This window comes from Acinonyx jubatus, chromosome C2 (genome assembly GCF_027475565.1).
Source record: "Acinonyx jubatus isolate Ajub_Pintada_27869175 chromosome C2, VMU_Ajub_asm_v1.0, whole genome shotgun sequence".
Lineage (NCBI taxonomy): Eukaryota > Metazoa > Chordata > Mammalia > Carnivora > Felidae > Acinonyx > Acinonyx jubatus.
Window position 1 is genome coordinate 64656797 of NC_069384.1, and position 12705 is coordinate 64669501.

The following is a 12705-nucleotide window of genomic DNA, read 5'->3' on the forward strand; positions in this document are numbered from 1 at the left end:
TTCATTGTTACTTTTAATAGCTGCATAAATTTCATTATAAGCATGCCATATTTTTTGAAGTCGTTTTTCTATTCATGGTGATCATTTAAGTTTGATTTTTCTTGAAAAAGACCCACATGAATAGATTAGAAAGATTTCCATGAAGTATGGTTTAGTTAAAAAAGCAACATGCAAAAAGGTATTCATAATAAGATTCCATGTTAGCAAAACAATAAAATAACACTCTACATGTGTGTATTTGTGTGAGTGTAGAAGAATAAGAGTGGGTAAAAATACAGCAAGATTCAAGGATAATTCAAGAATATATTCTAGATCTAGGATATACAGAGAGGGTAGTGCTGTGGGTGTTAGGGAGGAAAAGATATTGAGGGAAGCTAACTCAAAAGTAAAGGAAAAAAGCACTGCACTAAAATATTAAAGCATATGTGCTATCATATGTTTTGTTACAAAAATTATGTATAAGAGTAGGCATATGTTTAAATGAATCAACTAAAAATTTTTTTCTGTACTTAAAAAGAGCCAGAACAGGTCATGATCTCATGGTTCCTGAGACTGAGCCCTGCATCAAGCTCCATGCTGACACCACAGAGCCTGCTTGGGATTCTCTCTCTCTGCCCCTCCTCTGCTTGCTCATGTGCTCACTCTCTGTCTCTCAAAATAGATAACTAAACCAAAAAATAAATTAAAAAGCCAGAATAAAAAAATAAGATGAAAATAATGGATCCAAGGTTGATGCCTAATAACCTCAGTTGTAACCATTTTTTAATTGGCTATTAAAAAAAGAGTTTGTAATTTTTTACTCTTACACGTGAGACTTTATGAACATATTTGCATTTATCTCTGTACACTTGTCCAGTTATTTTCTAGAATAAATTCCTAGGAGTGCAGTTGCTGGGACAAAGGGTTGTTTTTTTTTTTTCTTTTTAAGTTTATTTATTTTGAGAGAGAGAGGGAGAGTACAAGCTGGTGAGGGGCAGAGAGAGACGGAGAGAGAGAATCCCAAGCTTGAGCTCATGTGGGGCTCAAACTCCTGAACCACAAAATCACAACCTGAACCAAAACTGAGTCAGATGCTTAACTGACTGAGCCACCCACATGCCCCAAAAGGGTATTTTTAAAGGTTGGATAAGATAACCTGTCAGATAAAGGTTAGATCGATAAGTTACCTTCTAGTTAGGTTGTGTCTATTTGTATTTCAGTCAACAGTTTATGAGAATGCCTGTTTCTTCACAACTTTGTCAATGCTAGGTATTTTCAGTCTTCTCAGTCTTTGCTTATGTGATGTAATAAAATATCATCTTGCTGTTTTACTTTATTTTTCTTTGATTACTAGTTATGTTCATTAATTTTTCATGTGTTAGAAGTTTTACTTTTTGTTTTGTGAATTGTTCTTTACCCATTTTTTCTTTTGGTATTTCACTGTCATTTATTTATAAGGACTTTTTGTGTAGAAAGGCTATTTAACTTTTATCATATATGTTGTAAAACGTATTCCTAAGTGTGCCATTCATATTTTAAATTTGTTTATGACATTTTGAGGTGTAGAAGTTTCAACTTAACCTTAATTCTATTGATCATTTCCTTTTATAGTCTCTGGCTTTTGAGCCATGCTGAGAAACACTTTCACTCAAAGATGGTGTATTTACTCATGTTTCCTATTACTTTTATAGTCTCGTTTTTACATTAAATGCTTTAAAATATCTGGAATTAATTTTTGTCTAAGGGATGAGATAACTATTCCATAATTAACCAAGTGATCCCAGCATTAATTATTGAATTGTCCATCTAGAAAGAGCCTTATCTTTTAAAAATTCAGAAAGAATCTCTTCTTTTTTCTCTGTTCCTGTATTTCTAGAGGGAAACAGCTAAAATTGGATGTGTAACTACAAGCAGAGCGGAAAGAAACTAGGAAGTAGCAATTCTAAACATGTTCAGAAGTAACTGTATGACAAGCTAGGATCCACCTTTTATAACTCTATGTTCAACCCTGCCCAATGATATACAGATGAACAGGCACTTTTATGAATAGACCTGGGCATTTATATCCCTTCAGTTTCTTGGCAGAGGTGAGAATAGCAAGGCAGTTCACTCAAGATAATTGGCCACAGTCCTGGTTACACTGGGTGCATGAATTTGTGCATGTTTAAAGGGGGCATAGGCTTAGTGAAGCTAAGGATTCATTTCTGCTTGACTATGTAGTATTGTAAGTGATTGGATCAGGTTTTAATTTTTAAAATAATTTTCCCTTTTAGGACAGAGCCATATACTTTTCCTACTACTTCTGCTAAGTACCCATCTATCCCTTCAAAGTGTACTGTGGGCACTCAGACTGATTATCGGGATGCTGAAGTTCAAACAGATCCATATTCTCCAGAATATGTAGTATGTCAGGAGTCAATCCCTGAGCTCTTGACCCTGGCTACTCTTACTTGGGGTGAGTTGGTAATTGTCTTGGATATTTGTAGATGCCTGTCTTGATAACCATGCATGCTATTGAGTTGCTGGAAATGATGTACTTAGAAGCAACTATGGTATAAAGTGTTGCTATTTAAAATGTCTTGCTCAACAGAGCTACTTCATAGACTCATACTTTTTCTGATACTTTTGTTCAAAGAGAGGTATGCCCTTTTCATTGCAAGGAGGCTTATTGTACTTTATCCCTGAAGACTGAAGTTTTATTTTGGCTTAATTTTGTGGTTGCTTTGCTGACTACTCACCTCCCTGTTCTCAGTTTTTCCTAGTGAATCAGTTCCTTTTCATTGAGCAGTCCTTACTCCTTTACACATAAACCGTTTTTGAGTGTATAATACTGAATGTATATTCCACCATATGTAACAATATTATCTTACTTTGACAAAATATCTTTCAATTTACCAAAGCTCTCTTACATACCCTATTGGATAGTTTGGATGATTTCTTTTTTTTAATTTTTTTTAAAAAAAATGTTTATTATTTATTTTTGAGAGGGAGAGAGAGAGAGAGCAGGGGAGGGGCAGAGAGAGAGGGAGACACAGAATCTGAAGCAGGTTCCAGGCTCTGAGCTGTCACATAGAGCCCGATGTGGGGCTTGAACTTAGAAACTGTGAGGTCATGACTGAGCTGAAGTTGGACGCTTAACTGACTGAGCCACCCAAGCAGCTCAATGATTTCTTTTGATATTATCTCTGAAATGTTAATATAGTTCAGGCTCAGAAAGTCACTCTTTGATGGTATTAAAATCTGACCTAGGCCTGTATTATGTGAAATTAGAAAAATTAATAAGAAAAGGGGCTTTTTTAAATGACTAGACATTAGCTTATTGAACTCACTTGATTGTAGCTGGGAAACTGAGGACCAGAGAGGCCACCTCCTCCCAGGTTGTGGAGATAGTTGGTACACTATTATGATTTTTATTAAAATGAGATTACTTTTGTTTCCCAGCTGTGATGGTTTGCTGTGATCAAGTCTGTGTCATAGGCAATGAAGACTTCCATATCTGAACTCTAGTTTTGATTCTTGTTTCTTGGCTCACCTTATGATATCAGATGAAGCATTCTTGACTTCCATACTTTATAGCAGGGGCTCTACTTTCAGGCGTAGATGGCAGATTAAAAATATGCTGAAATCTTTCCCTTCTGCTCTGAATACCTAAAATACACACACACTAATAAGCACATAACCACACTTTTTTTAAAAAAGGTAAAAAATTTCCATACATCAGAAGTGGAGATTACTTCCTAAAAGAAAGAAATAGCTGGGAATCTATGATGGTGAGCAGGGATTGGGAATGGTGGGGAGCTAGATCCAAGTTACCTGCCCGGACTAGAGGAGGCAAGACTTTTCTCTTGTCCACAGGTGGTACTGAAGCCCAGTGCCTTCCAACACAGAGGTTGAAGTGTCAATAAAAACCACTATGAGTCTGGCCTGCCCCCTCATTTGTGAGGCCCTGAGTAGGAGTTTAAATGGAGGCCTACATACTATATGTATAGATGTTTAAAAATTATAAATCAAGTTAATATTTGTTAAGTAAAATATGTTCTGTATTTTTTACAAATATATCTTTATAATAAGTTGAAAGGACAAGTTTAAAATTCTTAGATTCCTTGGGATTCTTTGGTGGAAGGTGGCAGCAAGGGGAGAGGCTGCCTGTGGCTTGCCTTTTTCTCTGGCTGTTCTACATCACGAGGGGCCTGTCATGTGTGCATGTGATCACCTTACCTGGTTTTTCCAATCTCAGTGTACACATCCCTGCCACTTGGCCACCCCTTGGGCTTAAGGGTGAACAAACAACAGCATATAGTCTGCCCTCAGGAGTCTGAATCCTGGGAAGAGGTCCATGTAGATTTTGGAAGCAGGCTTGGGCCATTTGTTTAAGGAATTCCAGGGTCTCTAAGAGTAGAGTAGCTCCAGGTGGGCATAGTCTGTTGAACTATGATGCTGGGTAGGGCTCTGAAGAATGAGGCTGGGGAGCTCTCTCTCTGTCCAGGTCAAAGAGTGCTACTGCCCAGGGTACTCATGAGAGAAATCTACAGATGATCTCAACCCAAGAATCACAAAGCATCTAAAGAACACAGATGCCAGTAGTGATCAAAAAAAGAAAAAACCAGAAAGAATGATTTCTTGAGCAAACAGAGCAAATGGAACAATCTGAAAAGGACTTAGGAAGTACTTTTTATATCCTCAAAGAGATAAACAGGGGGAGGAACATGAAAACAAAAGTGTGAACTATGAAAAAAGAATCAGTTGGAATCACTGGAAAGGAAAACTATGAAGTTTGAAATAAAATGAACTCAGTAGTAAACTAGGCAGAGCTGAAGAACAAATTAGTGAAATGAATGATTAAATGAACAAGTATTCCAGAATGCAACATGCAAAAGTACAATAAGATTTTAAAAAGAAAAAAAAAAGGTAAGAGCCTTGGGGGATTAGATTATAAGATCCAGAAATTGAAAGGAGAGAGAGTGGTAGAGAAGCAATGCAAGAAAAGATAATGGCTGAGAATTTCCCAGACTTGAAGAAAGATGTAAGCCCACCGGTTGAAAAATTTTATTGAGGGATAAATTTTTTTTTATCCCTGCTAAGTGTTGGCAGAAAAATTTTTAAAAATTCATAGCTATAAATCAAGGAAAAAGAAGACATTGAAAAAGCTATTGGAGAGAAAAGTCAGATTACCTACAAAGGGACAAACACCAGATTGACATTTTATAGTATTATTTTTAAAGTGCTGTGGGAAAAGAATTGCAAATCTAGAATTCTTTCACCAGCCAAGCTATTATTCAGGAGTGAAGGTGAAATAAAGACTTTTCATGGGATAGGACATTTCCTAGGATCTATGCCATAGGATATTGTATAGATGAAGCAAATTCATTTATGTAAGGTACTTATTAGACCAGTGCTTCACATATAAATAAGCATCTGTAAATGTTAGCTATCAGTCTGAATAAAAGAAGATTAAAGGATATACTTCAATTAGAAGAAAAATGATCTCAAAAAGAAGAAGCAGGGTTTAAGAACATGATGAACAAAAAAAGAGAAAAATATATAATTAAAAATTTTAGGTGTCGAGTTTCTAAAAATCATTTTTTAAAAAAGAAGCAAGTACTAAAATTCTAGGTCAATATTGGCAAACTGTGGTCCACAGATCAAATTGGCCTATTGCTTTTTTTTTTTATATAGCTTGGATGCTAAGGATGATTTTTACATTTTAAAATGGATGAAAAAATTTTGTATTTTGTAACGTGAAATTTATAGAAATTAAAATTTCAGTGACTGTAAAGAGGTTTTATTAGAAAACAGCCATACTCATCTGTACTGTCCTGCTGTTGCACTATAATTTTTGGAAAAAGTTAAAATTTTTTTAAATTCCAGTATAATTAACAGCGCTCTATTAGTTCCAGATGTATAATGTAGTGATTCAATAACTCTATACATTACTCAGCATTCATCATGATTAAGTGTACTCCTTAATCCTCTTTACTTGTTTCACCTATCCTCCCCACTAACCTCCCAGCTAGTAACCACTAGTTTGTTCTCTATAGTTGAGAGCCTTTTTTGTTTGTCTCTTTTCTTTATTGGTTTGTTTTGGTTCTTAAATTCCACATATGAGTGAAATCATACGGCATTTGTCTTTCTCTGACTTATTTCACTTAGCATTATGCTCTCTAGCTCTATCCATGTTGTTGTAAATGATAAGATTTCATTCTTTTTTATGGCTGAGCAACATTCCAGTGTGTGTGTGTGTGTGTGTGTGTGTGTGTGTACACCATTTCTTGTATGTGTGTATGTGTATGTTTATACACACACACACACACCATTTCTTTATCCATTCATCTGTGGATGGACACTTAGGTTGCTTCTATAATTTGCCTACTATAAACATTGCTGCTGTAAACAAAGGGGCACATATACCTTTTGAAATTAGTGCTTTTTTGTTCTTCAGGTAAATACCCAGTATCATATGGTAATTCTAGTTTTCATTATTTGAGGAAACACACACTGTCTTCCACAGTTTTTGCAGAAGTTTGCATTCCCACCAACAGTGCATGAGGGTTCCTTTTTCTCCACATCTTTGCCAACACTTGCTTCTTGTTTATTTTAGCCATTCTGACAAGTGTGAGGTGATATCTCCTTGTGGTTTTGATTTGCATTTCCCTGATGATCAGTGATGCTAAGCATCTTTTCATGTGTCTGTTGGCCATCTGTATGTCTTCTTTGGAGAAATGTCTGTTTATGTCTTCTGTGTCCATTTTTAATTGGATTATATGTGTTTTTGGTGTTGACTTATATAAGTTCTTTATATGTTTTGGACACCCTAACCCTTTATTGGATAGGTCATTTGTAAGTACCTTCTCTCACTCAGTAGGTTGTCTTTAAGTTCTGTTAGTTGCTTTGCTGTGCAGAAGCTTCTTATTTTTCTTTTTTAAAGATTATGTGTTCTGAGAAAGAGAGAAAGTGTGAGTGGTGGAGAAGCAGAGAGAGAGAGGAGAGAGCAAGAATCCCAAGCAGGCTCTGTGTCAGTGCAGAGTCCAACATGGGGTTCCAATTCACAAACCATGAGATCATTACCTGAGCCAAAGTCAGGCGCTCAAGCAATTGAGCCACCCAGGCACTCCAGAAGCTTCTTATTTTGATGTAGTCCCAGTAGTTTTATTTCTGCTTTTGTTTTTCTTGCCTCAAGAGACATATCTAGAAAAATGTTGCTGTAACCACTGTCAGAGAAATTACTGCTTGTGTTCTCTTCTAGGGTTTTTATGGTTTTACATGTAGGTCCTTAATCCATTTTGAGTGTATTTTTGTGTATGGTGTAAGAAAGTGGTCCAGTTTCATTCTTTTGAATGTAGCTGTTCAGTTTGCCCAATACCATTTGTTGAGGAGACTGTCTTTTTCCCAGTGTGTAGTCTTGCCTCCTTTATGGAAAATTAGTTTACCATATAACTGTGAGTTTATTTCTGGGCTTTCTATTCTGTCCTGTTGATCTATGGGTCTGTTTTTGTGCCAGTACCATACTGTTTTGATAACTACAGCTTTGCAGTGTATCTTGAATTCTGGGATTGTGACACCTCCAGTTTTGTTCTTTTTCTTTAAATTGCTTTGGCTCTTTGGAGTCTTTTATGGTTCCATATAAATTTTAGGATTATTTGTTCTAGTTCTGTGAAAAATGCCATTGGTATTTTGATAGAAATTGCATTAGCAATCTGTAGATTGCTTTGTGTAGTATGGACATTTTAACAATTATTTGTTCTCACAATCCATCAGCATGGACTGTCTTTCCATTTGTGTCATCTTCAATTTCTCTCGTCAGTGTTTTAAATGTTTATTTTTGAGAGAGAGAGAGAGAGAGAGAGAGAGAGCACGAGTAGGGGAGGGGCAGAGAGATAGGGTCAGAGGATTCAAAGTGGTCTCTGTGCTGACAGCAGAGAGCCCCATGTGGGGCTCAAACTCATGAACCGTGAGATCATGACCTGAGCCAAAGTCAGACACTCAACTGACTGAGCCACCTAGGTGCCCCTCATCAGTGTTTCATAATATTCAGAGTAGAGGTCTTTTACATCGTTGGTTATTTCTAGATATTTTATTCTTTTTACTGAAATTGTAAATGGAGCTGTTTTCTGAATTTCTCTTTCTGCTATACTAATAATTTAGTGTATAGAAATGCAACAGATTTTTATATATTGATTTTATATTTTGCGACCTTACTGAATTAATTTATGTGTTCTAGTTTTTTGGTGGAGTCTTTAGGGTTTTCTCTATATAATATCTTGTCGACTGTAACTAGTGAAAGTTTTACTTCTTTCCTACCAATTTGGGTGCCTCTTATTTCTTTTTGCTGTGGCTAGGTCTTTCAGTATTATGGTGAGTAAAAGTGGTGAGAGTGGACATCTTTGTCTTATTCCTGATCTTGGGGGAAAAGCTCTTAGTTTTTCACCATTGAGTATGATTTCAGCAATGGGTTTTCCATATATGGCCTTTATTATGTTGAGGTATGTTCCCTCTAAACCTACTTTGTTGAGGGTTTTTTATAATGAATGGATGTTGTACTTTGTCAAATGCTTTTATTATATCTGTTGAAATGATAAATGATCATATAGTTTTTATACTTTCTGTTGATGTGATGTTGATTTGATATTGATTGATTTTCAAATACTGAACCACCCTCCATCACAGGAAGAAATTCCACTTGATTGTGGTGAATGATTTGTTTCATTTGGTTTGCTAATATTTGGTTGAGGATTTTGTATCTATGTTCATTAGAGATATTGGCCTGTAGTTCGTTCTCCGCCCACCCCCCACCCCCCTTTCAGTCTCTCAGAGTCTCTCTCCTTTTGTAGTGCCTTTATCTGGTTTTGGTATCAGGGTACCGTTAACCTTATAGAATGAATTTGGAAGCTTTCTTTTCTCTTCTATTTTTTTGGAATAGTTTGAGAAGAATAGATATTAAGTCTTTTTTAAATGTGTGGTAGAATTTACTTGTGAAGCTGTCTGGTGCTAGACTTTTGACTTCAGTCTTTTCAAACCTGTTGAGAATTGTTTGTGACCTAATGTGTGATCTATTCTACAGAATGTTCCATGTGCACTTGAAAAGAATGTGTATGTGAGGCATGAAGATTAGAAATAAGAAGCAAAACTATCTTTCTGCGCAATGTACTCATTTAGAAAATCAAATGAAGTAACAAATTACCAGAACTAAGAACCTGATTTCAGTAAGGTAGCTGAATATAGAATCAACATGCAAGGATCGGTAGCTTTCCTATATATGAACAATATCTAAGTAGAAATATTGAAAATATCATACTCTTAATATTGACAATAACAAAGTGCCTAGGAATATCATTTAACAAAAACATGTGCACAGTATTATGGAGAAAAATGTAAATTATTCCTTAAGCACATGAACAAAGATTTGATAAAAAGAGAGGCATACCATGTTTATAAATGGGGAGAGTCATGCTTAAATAGATAGGATTTCTCCCCTAAACATTTTATACCTTCAAGCAATTCTAAACCAAATCTGTAATCCCAGTATAGCTGTGCCTATGTAAATCAGCATCTTTCCTCTTTTCTTCCCAGAAATCATACAAAAGCAACAAGCACAACACAACTCCCACAAATTGCACTTTCAGTGATACTTAAAAAAAATCTGTGAACTACTACTAAGTATTTGTTAGGACTACAAAAAGCAACTGAGATTCGGCAGAAACAATGTGGGAGGAAGGAAGGAAGCATGGGCTGTGGGAGAGCACCAGGGGACTCTCAGAAGGCTCGAGCAAAATTATACTTCTGGAAGGCAAATTTGGCAATATTCAGAAAAATTTTAAATGATATTTTATGATCTAGCTGCTAGACTTTAGATCCTTTCTAAGAATCATAGAGAAATTTGCATATGGGCATAATGAGACCAGTACAAGGATGTTTGTTGCAGCGTTACTATGTGTAATCAAAAAATTAGAAGCAACTTAAAACATCACTTTTGAGAAGATAGCTTAAATTGTGGTAGAGTCCTACAGTGGAAGAATGCAGTTAGATCTCTGTGTATGACTAGCATCCCCAAAACAAAGTTGAGTAAAAAAGCAAGTTGCAGAATGATACAGTAAAATATCATGGATGTAAATATTAAATAAAAGATTATCGTGTCTCCCTCTCTCTCTCTGGCCCTCCCCCGTTCATGTTCTGTCTCTCTCTGTCTCAAAAATAAATAAATGTTAAAAAAAATTAAAAAAATAAAAAGGGGCGCCTGGGTGGCTCAGTCGGTTGAGCGTCCGACTTCGGCTCAGGTCATGATCTTGCAGTGCGTGAGTTCGAGCCCCGCGTCGGGCTCTGTGCTGACAGCTCAGAGCCTGGAACCTGTTTCAGATTCTGTGTCTCCCTCTCTCTCTCTGGCCCTCCCCCGTTCATGTTCTGTCTCTCTCTGTCTCAAAAATAAATAAATGTTAAAAAAAATTAAAAATAAATAAAAATAAAAGATTTTCATATTGTTACTTATGTATAATTCATTTTCCCCCCAGCTTTCCTGAGATATAATTGACATACTGTGCAAGTTTAGGACACACCACATGACTTTATATACATATTTTTTGCAAAATGATTACCACAATAAGATTGGTTAACACACCTATTACCTCACATAGTACCATTGTTTTTTTAGTGTGTGTAAAACATTTAAGATCTACTCTCTTGGCAGCTTTCAAGTATATAATACATTATTGTTAACTATAGTCACCATGCTGTACATTAGATCTCCAGAACTTATTCATCAAATAACTGAAAGCTTGTACCCTTTGACCATTTTCACCCATTTCTCCCATGCCTCTTACCCCTGGAAACCATCAGTCTATGCTCTGTTTCTAGGAATTTCAGTTTTGTTAGATTCCAGATATAAGTGAGATCATACAGTATTTGTGTTTTTCTGTCTAACTTATTTTACTTAGCATAATGCCCTCAAATTATCATTCATGTTGTTGCAAATGGCAGGATTTCCTTTTTTATGGCTGAGTTTTATATATTTTATATTACATATAAAATTGATCACATATTAATTTTATTCAATATATGTTTATTATATTTAATATGTTATATAGGAATTATACATATATCATTTTTTATAACATTCATGTGTTAATGGACACTTAAGTTGTTTCCATGTCTTGGCATCTGTAAATGCTGCAGTGAACACGGAGGTGCAGATATCTCTTTGAGATAGTAATTTCATTTCCTTCAGATATATACTCAGAAGTGAATCATATGGTACCTATATTTCTAGCTTTTTCAGGAACCTCCATACTGTTTTTCATAGCGGCTGTATCAATTACATTCCTGCCAATAGTGTGCTAGGGTTCCCTTTTCTCCACATCCTTGTCAGCATTTGTTACCTCTTGTCTTTTTGAAAACAGCCATCCTAACAGATGTGAAAGGATATCTCATATTTTTCTTTTGTAATTCCCTGATGATTAGTGATGTTGGGCACCTTTCATGTACCTACTGGCCTTTTTAATATCTTCTTTGGAAAAATGGCTATTCATGTCATTTGTCCATTTTTTAGTTGCATTATTTTGTTCTTTGCTATTGATTTGTAAGAGTTCCTAATGTATTTAGGATATTAACTCCTTATCAGATATATGGTTTGAAAATATTTTCTCCCATTCCATAGTTTGCCTTTTCCTTTTGTTGCTCATTTCTTTTGCTGTGTAGAAGCCTTTTAGTTTGATGTAGTCCCATTTATTTATTTTGCTTTTGTTGCTTGTACTTTTGGTGTCATATCCAAAAAATCATTGCCAAGACTAACATCAAGAAGATTCCTTCCTATGTTTTCTTCTAGGAGCTTTACATTTAAGTCTTTAATCCATTTCAAGTTAATTTTTGTGATTAGTGTAAGATAGGGGTTCAGTTTCACTCTTTTGCATGTGGATATCCTATTTTTCCATTACCATTTATTGAAGAGGGTATCTTTCCCCCAGTGAGTATTCTTGGCCTCCTTGTCAAATATTAGTAGACTATGTATGGGTTTATTTCTGGGCTCTTGATTCTTTTTGTGTCTATGTGTTTATTTTTATGCTAGTACTATACTGTTTTGATTACTGTAGTCTTGTAATATAGTTTGAAACCAGAAAGTATGCCTTCACCTTTTTCTTTCTCAAGGTTGCTTTGGCTCTTTGGGTTCTTTTATGGTTCCATAGGAATTTTAGGATTGTTTTTCTATTTCTGTGAAAAATGTCATTGGGATCCTTATTAGGGATTATATCAAATCTTTGGATGTCCTTGCATAGTATGACTATTTTAACAATATTAATTCTTCCAATCCATGAACATGGGATATTTTTCCATTTATTTTTGTCATCTTCAATTTCTTTCATTAGTGTTTTATAGTTCTTAGCATATAGATCTTTTACCTCCTTGGCTAAATTTATTCCTGTTATTTTTGTAAATGGGATTATGTTCTTTATTTCTTTTTCAGGTAGTTCATTGTTAGTATTTAAAATACAACTGATTTTTGTATGTTGATATTGTATTCTGCAACTTTACAGAATTCGTATGTCAGTCTAACCATTTTTGATAGTCTTTATAGTTTTCTATATCTAAGATTATGTTATCTGCAAATAGAGACCATTTTACTACTTCCTTTTTGATTTGGTTGGCTTTTATTTCTTTTTTGCCTGATTACTCTGGGTGGGACTTCCGGTACTATGTTGAATAGGAGTGATAAGAGTAGGCTCTTGTTTTTTCCTGATCTTG

At 35.3% G+C, this 12705-nt stretch overlaps 1 protein-coding gene across 7 annotated transcripts in view; it reads left to right on the forward strand.

Moving 5' to 3' along the window:
- CFAP91 (cilia and flagella associated protein 91) overlaps nt 1-12705 on the forward strand; it is an 87442-nt gene that overhangs the window by 32989 nt on the left and 41748 nt on the right. For all 7 annotated transcript variants that reach the window (XM_027060928.2, XM_053220910.1, XM_027060927.2 and 4 more), the window contains one exon: nt 2253-2434. In XM_027060928.2, the coding sequence (XP_026916729.1) occupies nt 2253-2434 (182 nt within the window). The remainder of the gene's footprint in view (nt 1-2252; nt 2435-12705) is intronic.